The following is a 17,206-nucleotide window of genomic DNA, read 5'->3' on the forward strand; positions in this document are numbered from 1 at the left end:
TATACATTTGCCTCAGAGTGGCAGGGGTAAAGGTAAACACTGACAGATAATTTTTGTAATTTTTTAAAGCAGTCTTGGATTTTCTTTTTGAAAATTAAGTGACTTGTATTCATTCGTGAATTAATCTTATTTAAATCCCGATTTAGTTATTTGTTGTTCAACAATGTTAATTTGTTTTCTTTACCTAATGTATTACTATAAATTCTGTAATACATTCGAACTAGGTTGGCAAAAATTTATATATAATTTTTGAAATTTTTGAAATCAGTCTTGGATTTTTCTTTTTTCTTTTGAAAATAAAGTGACTCATCAAGGCAAATTTGTTTTCTTTACCTAATGCATTACTATAAATTCTGTAATACATTAGAACTAGGTCTTCAAAAATAAACGTCAAATAAACTATTCCAAAATGAAGTCTTTTCAAGCCTATATGCCATGTTCTCCAATAACTCTGTGGGAAATGTAAACATCTGCCAAAATTAACAAAAAAATATCTACTAGCTCATAAGGTTAATGTTTACATATCCCACTCAGGAAAATGCATTTTCTTGAACCTGTTTAAATTTGTCCCAGAGTGGTAGGGGTAAAGGTAAACATTGACAGATAATTTTTGTAATTTTTTAAAAGTAGTCTTGTATTTTTATTTTTAATATAATTCTGCGTTTTAGTAAAGCTTGCCGACTAAACAATGCTATATAAATTATTGTGTAGTTAATATTAGAACAGTGGAGTCATAATTTACAGATGAAATTGAAAAAATATCAAATATTCGGATGTCCCATGCGTGTCACTGGGGATCGTTAACGAAAACCCATCGCCGAAAACGAATCGGCCAACGAAAGTGTAGTGATAAATTAAATCGTGTAAATTAATTGTTATCGTGAAAACGACTCCTACTAATCTTGGCCCGCGATAAGATAAAACAAACCCGACTTAAAAATAAAACCGTTTCAAAAATATCATTTTCGCGTTTGTGTGTTACCGTTGCCGCATCGTACCGTTTCCCATTCCATTGACAAAGTCAGCAGAGTCCACTCCGCCACCTTTAATTAGTTTTAGTATTATGATCGTAATCCGTCTTCGTTATGGAAATAAAGCGATCTCGGACAAGACCGACGAATCACGGCGAAGAGATTCGGGCCTAGCCTGCGTTACCCACCCTCCGATTGGTCAGTGCTCGAAGGCGCATCGTCTGTTTCAAGAGGATTCCGTAGTCCTACAGGATCAAATGAGCCTGCGAGAGCAAGGAGTTTAGAGTAGGGGAACAGTACATAGGCATCACGTTTGACTTTCTTCTCAAGCAGTATAGTCAGCGCTGTAGAAGCGTTTAAACATACAGACGTCAGTTGCACAGGTTGTCACCATTCATTACATAAATAGTTTGCCCGCTGTATCGGCTCGAAGATATGGTATTCGTGAAAATTTAATACGCGAAGAACGTTGATAATTTTATTGTGAAGTGCCCGGTGCGCCGTTGTGTTTTTGTCCTGACTCCGTATTTTGCGAAAATGCATTTCGAAAACTGTTTGATTTTTTTGGTGTTGGTTAGTTTCGGCGGCTCGAGTCACGCGAGGAATAAGGCGCCCTTGCTGGACGAAGACAGCGTGAAGACGAGAAATAAAGCGGCCGGTAAGTTTTGGAATTTTTCGAAATTGTTTTCGAACGCTTAACGCGGGATTTTAAAACAACCGATTAAACGGACGTCGCTGTTTTGCGTTTAATTTCGACCTTATCGAATTTCGCTCTCGCCGCGTTATTTTTACCATTTTGCAATTAAAGTGTTAATTTGGGGGCGTAACTGTACCGTATTTCTGCGTGTGCCGAAATTTTATGTCACCGTTTGGTGTTTTCATGTTATACGCGGCTTTATGTGCGCTAATAAATCCTTTAAGCTATTAGACGAGAAAAACTTTTTTAATAGCTCATTCATTGGTTTTGATTTTTGTTAATTTTATGACATGGCATTTTTTTTCTTCACAAACAATACGAGAAATTACAATGCTGTGTTTAGTTGTTTAGTAGAAAAAATGCACAAAAAGTGAGTGGTCCACGTTGAAGTTGAATCTCCTAGTTAATAATGTTCCTAGCTTACTCTAAATTGCAACAACAAAACAAAAATCAAAAATAAATTAAAAAATGGGTTGCCGCAATCATTTTAACTGTTGACTGAAATTACCTATGAAAATCGCATTTAAGTTTTGCTTATTTTGTTAGATTTAGTTTTTTTTATACCTATATGTTTTTTAAATATTGAAAAGATCAAATTAATACAATTGTCCTCATTAAAAAATATCAGCGGCTTGGGATTTATTTATAATTTATGTTTTAGACCATCTGGGAGTTTGATTCCGAGTCATTATTATTATTTAAGTTAATTAAAAAAAAAATAGCAATAATTTGTGTAACAGTGGTTGATACAAATTATCTATTAAAATTCCAAAGAATGGCTTAAATTTTTGTTTATTTTGATAGTTTTCTTAATTTATTTTTTTAAATATTGGTTTTTGAGCTTGAGCCTTATTTTTTATCATGAATACGAGAGAGAAGACTAAATTAATATAAATATAATCATTATTACTTTTTTTATATTAAATTTTTGCCTTATTTTAAAATGCATCTGTTCTTTCTTAGCGACAACCTGATGTAATGTTTGTATGCAATTATCGTTTTACATTATGAAATTAAATTTAATGAGTTTATTTTTTGGTTTCTTAAAAAAAATGAACAGATGCAAATATTATGTTTAATAAAAAAATGCAGAAAAAGTGAGTGGAATATATTCTATTGGATGTAAAATTATCTTAATATTAGCTCGATATGTGCAAATTGCAACAATGCAACAGAAATAAGAAAAATGATTTTCACATTTTGACAACCGAAGCCATGTTCTCAGGTACCATATGCAATCATTTTTATTACATTTGCTGACCGAGAGAAACTATGTAAGTTCCGGAAAATGGTAATTTCATGGTATTTTGTTACATATGGTTTTTTTTACATATTTTTTCATAGTATTTCTGAATGTACATGTGATTTTTATTTTTCACTGTGAGGCAAATGACGAAATTCATAAAATTTTCAATTTGCATTTGAACCTAAATTCGACTGAAAAAAGATTATTTAAATCGATGTTATTTTTGCTGGATATTCATTTTTTTACTCTTTTTTAAATGCACCTGTTTTTCTCGAGTTATCGTCAGTACTAATTTTATTTTTGTTATTCTTAAAAATGATAAATTAATATTTGAATAATTGCATAAAATTAAAATACTGTGGCATTTCATTGCCACGTTATCATAAAATTTTCTCCTAGTTGATACATTACTCGTTTTATAGAGCCAAATTGCAACAATAATAACAAAAACAAAAGAAAATAGTTTTCACAAAGTGAAACAACCTTTAGCATAACATTTTTATTTATATTATAAACCATTTTTTTACAAAAATGTTGGATGCTGAAAATGAAAAAAAAAACATAATACATAATATTTAAATTAATATATTTGAATACATTAATTAAATTATTTTTTTTAGAACGTAAGTATATGTTTGTCACAATGTTCGCTTTTTTACAAAGTGAATCTGTTTTTTCTTAGCCCAAGGAAAACCTGATGTAATAATACATAATTATCGTTATGACAATTGTTGACTGAAATAAAATATGAAAATACCTAAAAATGCATTTTCATTTCTACCTATTTATATATATATATATATATATATATATATATATATATATATATATATATATATATATATATATATATATATATATATATATATATATATATATATATATATATATATATATATATATAAATGTAATTATTTTTTGAAACCTTAATTTTTTTTTAGAACACATATGTGCAATATTTGAACCTCTTTTTGAATTGAGTCTATTTGTACATTTTAAATTTAAATTAAATTTTTTTTTTGTTTTCCCTAACCCACTACAGGTATTTTGCGAAATCTGCGAAGAGAAAATCGAAACAGAAGTAACCAATATGGCAAAATCGTCGCGTATTATTTTTCCGGACTGTAGTCTTAAAGCAAATTAAGAAAGGTGCCGACTAAACATGCTACTTTTTTATGACGTCGGTAACTCGACCAAACAAGCAGGGATCGTCAATATTTTTCGTGTTGTAGGTCAGATTCGGGATAAGGCATTATTAACTTTTCAATAAACAAGCCAATCTGTCGGTAAATGTTTAGGGCCTTGTTAATGGTATTACAACTGGGTTTCGGTCCTTCAGCTACAACTTTTAACACCCGCGTTTCTCAGTCGTTGGAAGTGTGATTTTATGGTCGAAACAAGCCACCTGTTGACTTTTCTCTTTTTTTTTCCGAGAATTAATAAAATAAGGCACGGGATTGCGATTCAAAACGCGCGTTTTGTTTCGTATATTAAACTGCATTATTAATGATGTTTTTTTCTCCCGTGCCGCGGGAAAACCTGCGGAATATCACGTAATTCTCGGTTTGAAGCAAAGGTGCAAATTGGTATTTTATTGCGAGTGATTTACTATAAAATTTTCGCAGATACTTGCAATAATAACCGTAAATTTTTCTTTTAAACCGTGCTGTTTGACAATCTAATAGACATGAGGAAGTCATATTAACAGCGTTGTTTATTACGGTACGACGCCTAATCTCAGAGCCCGTAAATAATCTCTTAAAACTTGTTTTGATCCACTTATATTAATATTGAAATAGTACACTGGATTTTTCACCCTACCCGTCCATTAAAAAATTATCGAGATGTAATATAGAAACGCCTTCCGATTTTTGGGGATAAGGTAAGTGCCAAGTGTACTAATGATTCAACCGGAAGTTGCTGTCGACTTGCTTATTTTAAATGGAACATTTTCCCTAATATGAGGTTCAAATTTTGAAAAACTACAAAATCATGCATTTTCAAAGTTGGTTGAGCTGCTAGAACAGAGTTTTGTCAAGGTCAACACAAGATATGTTTAGTTCAAACGGAATCTGAATATATAATAATGTACGCCGTGTTCCATTTGAAATAAGCAAGTTGACAGTAACCTCAGGTTAAACCGCAAATGACAGGACCACAAATCCCAAAAATGGAAAGGGTTTTTAAATGACGTCTCAATAAACTTTTAATGAACGGATTGGGTGAAAACCCTTGTATAGAAAAAAGGCTTTCAGATGGAGGGGTCTATGGATATAGTTAGACCTGCATACGTAAATTTTGACCTTTTTCTTTAAGTGTCATATCCTTATTGAACGTTGACGACTGCCATGTTCACGTTGTCGCTATAACTGTCCCGATCCAGTGCTACATGGAGTAACTCATCTGCGTTAAAGCCTGTCCATTGTCTCAGGTTTCTTAGCCATTAAAGCCTCTTACACCCAATCCACTTTTTTCCCTCTATTTTTCCGTTAAGGATAAGCCCAAGAAAGTCATATGGAAGTCCTCTAATTATATGGCCTAAGTATTCAAGTTTTCGTCGCTTGAATGTCGGCAGTAGCCTGTCGTGTCCCATTCTTAAGTACTTTTTCATTTCTGGTTCTCGTGGTACAGTATATTTTAAGCATTCTCCTGTATGTCAACATGTTTCCCATCCATACATAAGAATCGACCATATGTAACATTTTACAAACTTTTCTCTTATTTTGATGTTTAGTGTGTTATTTGAAAGCAAACTGAATTTCTGAAATGCAGGATATATATCTTAATCAATCCAGCAGCCGAGATATTTAAAGTTTGTCACTCTCTCAAACGGTTCTCCGTTTAAAAGTAATAGGATCTGGTCAACTTTACTTACAATCATATATTTAGTTTTATTTATGTTAATAGATAGCCCCCAGTTCTTACCAGCTTTATTTTCTGATTTAATTACGGTATGGTCAGCATATCGCCATATATCAAGGATATGCCAATTTTGACCTAAAATTCAAAATATCTCAAAAACAGCGAGACTTAGGATTATCTGCAGAAAACTCCAAGGAATTAGAAAATGACTTAAAATGTAAGAAGAATTTTTTTTTTATATTTATTATTTACAGGCTCTGTCGAAATGTGTCATTCCCTAATAAACGGACCACCCGGTACTTGCGTGCATGTACATGAGAGTAAAAGGTGGTGGTGTCGCATAACGAAAGTTTCGACTCATTCATTCATATATTTATTTTAAAATCTGGCCGCGTGGAAACGCCCTCCATTAAGTTTTTTCCGAGTGTAATTACTATGGCTTATTACGAAATATTCGACCCGTTGGCATAGGTGCAATTTTTGGCGGATGTGACGTTTTACTTCAATTAAAATTATCCGCGTGATGGAGGTCGTTATTTATTCGAAGAAAAATGGACGGTTCCGCGTACTTTTCCAGGTTACCTGAAAAGATGTTACAATTATTATATTATAAATTAAAGTCAAGTTCATTTAAATTAATATAAAGTTTGCTGAAGCCTGTGGAATGTTTTATGTATTTTTCTTGTACTTCGATTTTTTTATAGCAGTAATAGATTAAATTTTGAAAGAAAGGGCAAGGTTTGATAATGAAAATACAAACAAAAAAAGCTAAAAACTTCACACACTGTTTTAACTAAGGATTTGAATGTTTAAAATTCAACTAATTAACTAAATTTAATGGAAAAAAATGCAATAAAAACGTTAAATTTGATGCTAGATTTAAAACGTCCAGAAAAAATATCAGCAAGTTATTATAGGCTCAACAGAGCACATTATTTTTCTTTTGACTCCAATTTAATATTTTATAAACTTAAAAGCTCTGATGTTTTGTATATAAGCTGGTTACTAGAACTGAAGAACAGCTTTTTGTCAGTTGTTTTTTTAACTAATTAAATTAAACTAAACTAATTGTAACTTTGTGCTGTCTTGCACTGCTGTCTGGGAGGTAGCTAGTGTTTCAAATAAATAATTAGTATACTCTGCTTAAATTAAGAAATAACTTTTGACCTCTGTCGGGTGAAAGGTTTTTCATTTTTCGTATATTTTTTGTTATAAATTATTTTTGAGACGTGTTGCCAAACTCTGTTTAATGTTTTTCTTGTATTTCGATTTCTTGATTTTCGTAACAGTTTTGAAAGAATGGGCGCTACTTGAGAATTAAAATACAAATAGAAAAAGTAGTGTTAACTACAGATTTAAAAAATAATTTTCGACTAATATTTAGAAATCGACTCATAAAATAGAAAATTAACTTAATTTGATTTTAATTTTTAAATTTATCCAACTATTGCATGGACCGGTGCTAGAATTGAAAGTGTTTTAAAAAAAAAATATCAGAGCAGTCAACAGAGCACGACATTGCTTTCTTATGCTGATCCTCTAAACTTAAAAGCCTCGAAGCTTATATGTGCTTTCCATATAAGCTTGTTAATGGCCACATAGACTCATCTATCTGTGTTTTAATGCAACTATCTAGACCGATACCGTACGTTTTGCACAGAAGTTATAATGATGTTTGTTGTAAATATAATGGCAATTGTGATATTTTCCAGTAAAGTTTAAATGGTTATAAGAACCGCTTGTTTCGGGAAAGAAAGTTATCAAGATGCGAGGAACGGGTTTTAGTTTTGACATTACCTTTTGACATTTTGTTTTGTATAAATTTATAACACCTTTGTCGACGAAAAAATTCATCATATTACTGCCTTAGTTGACGCACAATGACCGTTACAGTCATTAGTTAGCAGCAGAGTTAGTTCAAAAATAGATGTCGGGCAGACGCAACAATTTCGTGACAAAAAGCAAAACACCATCAAAGTGCGTTTTATTTAATCGTAAGATTTATGTAATCGGTTAAACCACTTGTCATGCACCGGCTGAGTTTCCTTCCAGATAAATCGCGTTTTTAGACGTCCAGATTTTCAAATTTAAAAATATACCGTCTCGACTGGCTAAATTTATGTTATTATTTTGCAGTCGCGCTCACATTATTCTTCTATTTAATGCCCAATCTTTCTTTTTCGATATCTCGTGTCGATTTGTTCATACTTTGTTGGTATTTGTTGCGATTTCGATGGTACATTAAGAGCGTAAATTAATTAAATTCTGCCGGTGATAATGATAATTGTAAATTTTAAGGTTAAATATGCCCTTAAACACCGTTACGTTATGACGGGCTGTATGGGCTATTTTTATCACATCGGCATATATTTAGAATACATTATCACGACATTTGCACTACTTACTCATCATTTTTTATTGTTAATCAATGTTGATATAGTACGCAACAAGATTGATAAACACCAGTGTAGTCAAAAGTTTGATATGGCACTGACGGAATTTGTTGTAGTAATTTAATCCATAGGATTAAGGTTTCTTCAGTTTTTCAGGAGCAAGTACTATATTCTAATGCTCTATTGATGTTATTATTTTGCATGTAACCTCGGAAAATATAATCGCTTCTATATCTGTAGTTATTTCCCCAAAGTCACACTGACGAGTTAAAAATTTGGTTTTCATCTACTAGGCGTAATGAAACTAGAGGTAACGGGCTACTCTACGAAGTCTAAGTAAGTCTTACTTAGAAAAGCTTTCATACTTTGAAAGGACTGACTATAAAACAGATTGTAGATTACAGTTTTAGGGGTTAGCTTTTAGCTTTCTGATTAAACTACACCGTTTCCATAGTGACTCCTTTGTATAGCGCGTTGCCCCACTCTGTCTATTTCATTTGACGAGTGTGTGTGCATTCAATGTTTTCTTCCATTTCCTTTAATATTGCCTTACCCGACAGTGGCCCTTAGATTTAACATTATTCTGGGATGAAACAATTATTATTAAATAGGAGCTTTTAAGCTTTTAAGCGATAAGTGGACATTTCTCCTCGTAGTCATCTCAATAAATCAATCCGATCCGTGATAGTAGTAAAGAAATTGAAACACAATATATAGTAATACTTGTATCTGTGCTATTACTATCATCCGAGGATAATATTAATGGTTTTATGTTGTCCGAAATTTTTTTATAGTTATTTTACACTTTAAGTATACGATGAACACATTCTCTCTAACTGCCTTCTGGTATACTGACCTTTAATTGCTTCAATTACATGAGCGCACTTTTTTGAGTTTATATTAATGCGTGTAACTTTTTTAATTCGGCCTATATCGTATCTGTCGTCAAAAGTTGGGGTATATTACCTTATTGCTCATCTAGGAAATAAGTTTTGTCATACCATATGATTGTTGAAACTTCAGCTAGTTGTTTTTTTGTATAAGTAAAGTCAAAATAAAGGTCATGTATGTCCTGATGGTGGTCCCATAAGTAGTCTTTAATGCATTTTGCTGAAAGTAGTAAAAAGAACATTCTTTTCCTCTAGATGCTAGTACATTCCAAATTGCAGTTCGATTTTTGTTACCCTTTCTTTTTGAGTGAAATATTTTGGTCTCCATTCTACCAATCGCTGGGTCTCTTAAATGCAACTACGCTTGTCAATATTTTAGATTTAAATCCGATTTTGTGCAAGAACTCTCCTCCTGTCCTGTGCTTCTAAGGGCCGCTAAATACGGAGAAATAGTATGTGCAATTATCCGATAATAAAGATAATATAAGTATTATCTAAATTTTACCTTTACCTTCGTATACTCGTAGCGCATATTCCGAATATACTTTCTTTTTGATGATGTATATAGAATACTTATTCTTTTTAAGGACTAGCACCACTAATGGCAAAGCGAAAATAAATTTAAAATTTTGAAGGTGTCGACACTACTAAAATGAAAATACTTGCCTGGTACCGATAAACGCTTGTAACTTTTTGTCGGTTTATTTATCGATAAAGGGCCTTTTCTTTATGCTTTTGCAGTTTATATCTCGAAATTTACGTACTAATATAATGAATAATGTCAAGAGCATCCTTTTCTCTATAAAGATTTAAAAAAATTAAAAATCTTGCAATTAAATTGCATTTTACCTTAAATATTCTGCCATTAAAACCCGGCCTAACCTAAAACATAAAATGAGCACTCATTTGACGTAAATTTCTATTATAACTTACCTATTAAATATTTGTCCGAAACAAATAGGTATTGACAAATATTCGTTTCTGGTGTTGGTGCTTTTTCATTTTTCGCACTTACTTGTAAAATATTTATTCGCTCGCACAGAAAAAGCGATATGAGTTTTGCCAATATTTAGGTTAAACGTGATGACTCATAGGTCGTCTATTCCTGGAATTAAATATATATCCTCGCCGAATTTTGCAAAATGGGAAATTCAAATCGGACATATAAATAAACACTTGCTAAAATGAGACCGGTTATAAACATTTATTTCGCGATTGAAAAGCATACGCCTGGTACGGTTATTTTAAAAGAAGGGGAGATGAAAGTTCTGTCTCATAATTGTTTTAGGACATATTTTGGAACACAGCGGTAGTTTTCTTGAAACCGTTTTTCCTACTAGTGTGGTATGTTTTATGGTTTGTTATTTGTTCGGAATATCGGGGACGCCCTATACAATAGGTTAAAACTTTAAATACAAACATTTTAGTTATCTATACGGGCTATATCGTTATGTAAAATAAATTGGCAATAATATATAATAATAATAAATAAAAATAATAAGATATACCGATAATTGATTCTTTTCTTGGACTTTTGCAAATGCAGTTTTTAATTTTTCAAAAATACTTCCCGACGAACCAGCTGCCCAATTTCAACAAATTCCGTCAGGGAACTAAACTCTATTAGCATAGTCTGTAGCAAGTCAATAGCTCTAAATTTTGGAGGCCATTTTTACGGATCTTGTACAACCCGCAAGAAGCAAAATTTCAATCGTCTGGCTCAAACCGTACAAGTGTAAAAGTAAAAGCAGAAAAACAGACAACGAACAAACAGACAAAACAAATATTTACAAATATCTCGAGTTTAGTAAGAAACGCGTATACTTTCGCAAATAATCGATTTCATCTATTTGACAAAAGTAACTAGCCCTTATTTTGGACATAGTTTATGCTGTTCTAGTTTGGAACGTTAATAGTGCTTTCAAACAATAACGCGTCCAGATTACGGATAAGCCGACACGTAATTATACGTCCACCGTCCTCTAATCTTCGAAGCATACCAGACGTCGACGACGCTCGTGTTGGAAACATTTAAAAATAACGCTTATCTGCTTGTGCGAAAACTATTGAAACATTCCTCCGTCGTAGTAACCCTGGTGATTCGCATAGTCTGCCGCCTCGGTTGTCGAAAATCGAACAATTTTAGTTTTCGTCGCGACGCAAGGCGTACGTAAGGCCTGTGTCCTGTTTCTATTTGAGGCTGCACTCGATTGGGGTCATCCACACTCGGCGACAACATACATAAAATGAATGCAAAGCTAAATTTGCGGTGCTTAAAAAGCTCCATTCCTTTAACTCACTATATACGGTGAGCCAATTTCATTAAACGCTGATATCGCATCCTGTCTCGAATAATTTAATAATTAACGAGACTCCGGTGGCTTCAATCTCAACAAGAAGATGTCGTGATGCCATAATTATTTCCCCAATGATTTCGAAACAGTAGCAATTTTGACAGTTTTGGGTTGTTTATGCAGAATAATACGCTTTAAATAAAATTTAAAAATAAATAAACTTAATAACAGTATACCAAAAGCACAATCTATTATTAACAGAACTTTACTTCGGTTAATTGCCTTGGATTAATGGATTGGTTATAAAGAAAAGATTTATATTTTTTTCTTAAAGATGTAGGCATCAGTTTTTTTACGTTATTGGGAATAGTTTTATACCATTTGGGGGCACAATAAGAAAACGATGTTTACTTAATATTTGACTATGGATTTTCAAAATTTTATCAATTTCTTTTTCATATTTTTGGTTTTAATATTTATTAACGTGGATCTTCTGTGTAGTTGAAGGGAACTCATTCTGGTGAATATTTCTATAGGCTGCTGCAGCAGGAAACATTGTGTACGATGCAGTATGTGTGTTCCTAGCTTCTAAACAATGTGGTGAGACGAAGATTTACAGGCAGCAGCAGCTGCAATTGTGAAATATTGGCTATATCAAGTCTCTTAGACACAAAGTCAGAAGATGTCATACTTCTTCATTCATTAAAGAAAGCTGATATAATAAGGGCTGTTTTTTTTCGATGTATAAGTATAAATATAAGTTGCAATAAAACAACGATGGATTATTCGATTGACATTAATTTTATTTATCCGAAAGATAATCTTGTGGCATTACATTTTAAATATGATTTCTGGCATATGACCGCCACGGCTAACGCGGATGTAGTCCAATCTGGACGTCCAATTTTCGATGACTTTTTCAAACATTTGTGGCCGTATATCGGCAATAACACGGCAAATGTTGTCTTCCAAATGGTCAAGCGTTTGTGGCTTATCCGCATAGACCAATGTAGAAAGTAGTCTAGCGGTGTTAAATCACAAGATCTTGGAGGCCAATTCACAGGTCCAAAACGTGTCTTTCAATAAATCGATTGTGGCATGAGCTGTGTGACATGTTGCGCCGTCTTGTTGAAACCACATCTCCTGGACATCATGGCTATTCAATTCAGGAATGAAAGAGTTAGTAATCATAGCTCTATACCGATCACCATTGACTGTTAGCTTCTGGCCATCATCGTTTTTGAAGAAGTACGTACCAATGATTCCACCAGCCCATAAAGCGCACCAAACAGTCAGTTTTTCTGGATGGAACAGTGTTTCGACATGCACTTGAGCATTAGCTTCGCTCCAAATGCGGCAGGTTTGTTTGTTGACGTAGCCATTCAACCAGAAGTGCGCTTCATCGCTTATGAAAATCGGAAACAACGGCAATCTCGTTTTGGGCCCATTTGCAAGCGTTGTTCAGGCTTGAGTCTATTCCCGATGAAGTGCCATACCGAACTGACAATAAATCACTTGACAGCTGTTAAAGCAGTCGCCATCTTGAATAGTAATGCCAACTTAAAGTTTTATACATCGAAAAAAAACACCCATTATGTGTGAATGTATTGATAATCTATATTTAAAAAAAAAATGGTATAAGAAGTACTGATTTGCAATGGTTACTGCGCAAAATGTTATTTTAAATCAAAAAGAATATATATTTCCTATTAGCACTTTGATTTCTTGCAACGGGATATTCACATACTTCTCTGAAAACCCATAAAAATTTTCTGTGATCTTTGTCGCTATATATGGAAACAAGTAACTTACAGGAACTTTTGTTACTGCATCTATAAACAATACATTTCTGGCAACATACAGAAACAAGTTTCAGGAACAATCAAGATAATCACAATCCTCCTATGTGTGGACGTAGCTTTAGAATATTTTCCTGTTAAAAAATTTTACAATTTAAGTTTAGCCTAGGCTTAACTTAAAACTTTAATGATTTTGATGTTTCTAACATTGTGTACGTACTGCAGCGGCCCACCTTGACCTCACTGACTTGACTTGTATTTATGAATCGCTATATTTTCGGTTCATGACATTGATCTAATTTTAGGCCCTTTGCTCTTAGAGCACCTTTAGAGACTTTTCCTAAATTAAACAATAATATTATTAGTTTGTTCTGCTTTGTTTTATTCTCTTATAATAAAATACAGCTGGGTAAGTTGAAGCGTTATGTGCACTTTTTGTAAACCTAATGTTAAAAAAGTTTTTGCTTTCCAGTTATATGTAAGGAAATCTCAATGCCTCAATGTTAACTATGTTTGTCATTCAATTTTGAAAGTCTGTCCACGTCCTCTTCGTTAAATGTCTCAGGATATTCCTAGTGGTAAAGTTTTTCTTTAAGACATCTGGTTTGTAAAAGTTTCACGACACGAATTGCTTTTCTCTCCCAACTTTATGCTCAAGTGTTGCCAATAGTGGTTTTCACAACCTTATAAGTTTTTTTTAACTTATAAACCGTCAGTACAGTGGTGAGAATAAATTTAATAGAAGCACTTTGTATTTTCCTGTTTGGTTATTAATTTATAATATAATCTTTTTTACAAGTTGGTGCACTATACGGAAATCGACTACTTTTTTCAAATTCGACATTATTGACTGGAGAATGTCCTGTCTTACTATTAAATCATTACCATAGTTAAAAACAAAGCGTTCCAGATAGCGTAAACAAGTTTTCTGTTTTATTTGATTTTGCTTTTATAGATCTCAAATATTAGAGACAGCCTTTTCTTTTTTCCAAAAATATGAGTTCTTGAAGTCTTTATATTACACAAGTAGGTCATTAGCAAAAATAACTTGATGGTGATCGCACGGAAACGAAATTTGGGAATAAAAAGCATTTCACACAAGAGTAGCAATGTGGAATTTGTTTTAAATTTCATCTTCAAGTTGCAACAGATTTTTTAAAAATTTAGTTGACGTCACTAGCCCTCGTTTCTAGCAAGTCGTACCGTAGTTATTCGTTAATGTATTACTCTTCTTTATGACCGAAGGTTGGGTTTGTGCGCTCCTTCGTTAAGTAAGTGATGACGTTTTGTTAGTGGTGGTTTTTAGAACTTTTGCAAGTTTCGGAGAAGTTTTAAATTATTAAATAAAATGTCATTTACAAGGGCGGTTATGTTTACTGTGTGAATTAAATTGCTACATGGACCTAAATTCCTACAGCGAAGGGATTTGAGCAACTGCTTCGCCTTCTTCTTCATCCCCTTGACTTTTCCTGAAAACAATATCTATACAATACAATACACATACAAATACAAATATTCGAATATAATAGAAGAATTATTTACCACTTGACTGATATAACTAAATAAATGGTTTACTTTATTTTTCATTTTTTCAAAAGATTGCATTAATAATCAACAAACTACTCTCAACATTGACCAAATATAAGTAATTTAGCACAGATACTAGATACTAGAATATTTTTTTACGAAATAGATTATGCACAGATTATCTTTGTTTCTAGTATTTATTGCATATGTTCTTGTGGAGAGTTGGATATAATTTGAAGGTCTCTATTTAATGTTAGTTAATTAGCTTGTGGAAATGCATGCATCCTGCAAAACTGTGAGAGTGTAAGTTGTAAAATATCGGGAAGCCCTCAGATCACCCTCCACTCCTCTGAACACTATGTAATCGTCATCCACAGTCAACAAAAGTGTACACGGAGGAGTGCTTTTAGTAAAATCTTTTGATAGATCATCATCGTTACTAAGTTAAGAAAATTCGATAGGTAAACTGGTAGATGTTCGTGGCCAGCTGTGTAAATTTAATTTATGCTTGAAACTTAAAAGTAAGATATGGGTGCATCCCGGAAAGCGTTTGTTGTACTCCCTGTAGAAGTGCATTTCGCGCGTGCTATGGACCGACGCGTTTCTTTTATAGATCAAAACTGCTAAAAATAGCGTCGCAACGCTCATTTTGTAATCAAACAAGGCTGGTCATAGTACGCCAAATGATCGACCGATACCGATGAAAAAGTTTATTTTTAAAACGCTCGGACAGTCAATTTTTAAATATTTTAAAACTGTTCGAACCGTTTATAAAAGCAAACAAGTCAGTCGACGTGATTTTATTGACCCCCCCCCCCCCAATTAAATTCTGCAACGGATATTTGCTTTAACGGTTAAGTGAAAACCATAAATATTCATTGTGGGGGCGCTGAAAGGACATTTCACAGCAATTTGGGAAATCGGTTTATTGCACTTGCATATCCGATGGAGTATATTTTTGCGCAGATTACCGGTCCCTTTAATTGGTCCGTCTCAGAGGCAATTTTCAAATGGAAGCAAAAATCGTTATGAGAAAAATTCAAAGGATATTACGTGTGAAGTTAACATTGTAGTACAAAACCGATGATTTAAAACACCCACTAACCAAAACTAACCTAAATGTGTCATAATATAAAAACTTATACGCTTAGTAATTCAACAATTATTGTTAGATGACACTTTAAAATGGTTTGTGCAGAGTTTTCATTTAGATTTTGACAGCCACCTATAGAGTTTATGAAAGGGGTGTGGGCAAAAGCTTTTTATACAAAAGTTGTATGATTTTTTCTCCATTATCTCTGGAAGTATAAAAAAATTAACACCTTCACTTTTTTAAATGACACATGCTGGATATTTCTATTTAGGATGGCTAATATATTTATTAAAAATGATATATATTTTAAAGATTCATGATGGAATAACTCTGGACTGGTTTAGATCGCTTTTATCCACTCGTAAGCAGTATGCCAAAAATGAGACAAGAAAAAGGCAACATATGTTCAATGTGTCGAGAGATATTGTTTTATTTATTTTTTTTGTCAATAACTTTCTGCTCGTCTACTTAGTATGGGTTTATTAGAGTTTTTTTTTAGGATTAGAACTCGACGAATGCTTAATCTTAATGCCAATTGCGTTCTTCAAAGCTACATGGTTATTGTTTCATAATAAAAACAATATCTATTTGAGACTGTTCCATTGTATTCTCTTTTGTGTAAATTCATTTTTTTGAATCGCAGGGAGTTTAATTAATGCCTTTAGCGTATATATACACATATTAGAAGTTTGTTTATTGGTGTTTAAAAATTGAAATGAAGATATCCACGACTATAATACTGGCAACAAAGGCTGCTTTTCGATCTAAAAAAATAGACTAGAATTTTCAAAAATATGTTTTACGAACACCGTTGTGATAATCCTTAAGAACATTAAAAATATAAAAATTTAAAATCTGACCCAAAATATTTCTTTTTCATTTCTTTAATTTCACGCTATTGTCATTTGCTAAAAAAATTATAGCAGGTATAAACCAGATAAAGACTAGGAAAGTGTGCCAACACTAAAGGGATAAAATCGAAGATAAGATTACCACATTGGAATATTTCATTCAGCATGGTAATAAGGATCGAAAGGAGATCGTTTCCTCTTTCAGCAGTACACTAATAAGAGCCGTTCAAGAACTCTATACGAATAACACTAGTAAAATTAAGAATGCGCAGGCTCTATCAAAAGGATTCGGTATTAACAAAGGGTTAAACCAATGTTGTTGCTTGTCGACTTTGTTTAAAATGTACTTAGAGCAAGCTCTAAAAATTCAAAAAAAAAGGGAACATAGATTATACACTCTATGCTTTGTGGATGATCAAACAAGACTAGAAGTAAATATCAACTAAATGAATAGGCGGAGAACAGAGAAATATGGGTCTAAAACAATTAAAACAAAGAAAACTATCAAAAATACAAACAGTATCCGAAGAAAATAAATATAGACTTTGTAGTACAATGGAATCCGCGAAATTATGAGAGTGAA

The 17,206-nt window shown here is 32.8% G+C and overlaps 1 protein-coding gene across 1 annotated transcript in view; it reads left to right on the plus strand.

Annotated features, from left to right (window-relative positions):
* The first annotated feature begins 988 nt into the window (after nucleotides 1–988).
* LOC132703760 (dorsal-ventral patterning protein Sog) overlaps nucleotides 989–17,206 on the plus strand; it is a 98,040-nt gene continuing 81,822 nt past the window's right edge. The window contains exon 1 of the mRNA XM_060673208.1: nucleotides 989–1,629. Coding sequence (XP_060529191.1) covers nucleotides 1,509–1,629 — 121 coding nt within the window. The 5' untranslated portion in view covers nucleotides 989–1,508. The remainder of the gene's footprint in view (nucleotides 1,630–17,206) is intronic.

The sequence above is a fragment of the Cylas formicarius genome, unplaced genomic scaffold (genome assembly GCF_029955315.1).
Source record: "Cylas formicarius isolate icCylForm1 unplaced genomic scaffold, icCylForm1.1 PGA_scaffold_6__28_contigs__length_40554024, whole genome shotgun sequence".
In the NCBI taxonomy this organism is placed as follows: domain Eukaryota; kingdom Metazoa; phylum Arthropoda; class Insecta; order Coleoptera; family Brentidae; genus Cylas; species Cylas formicarius.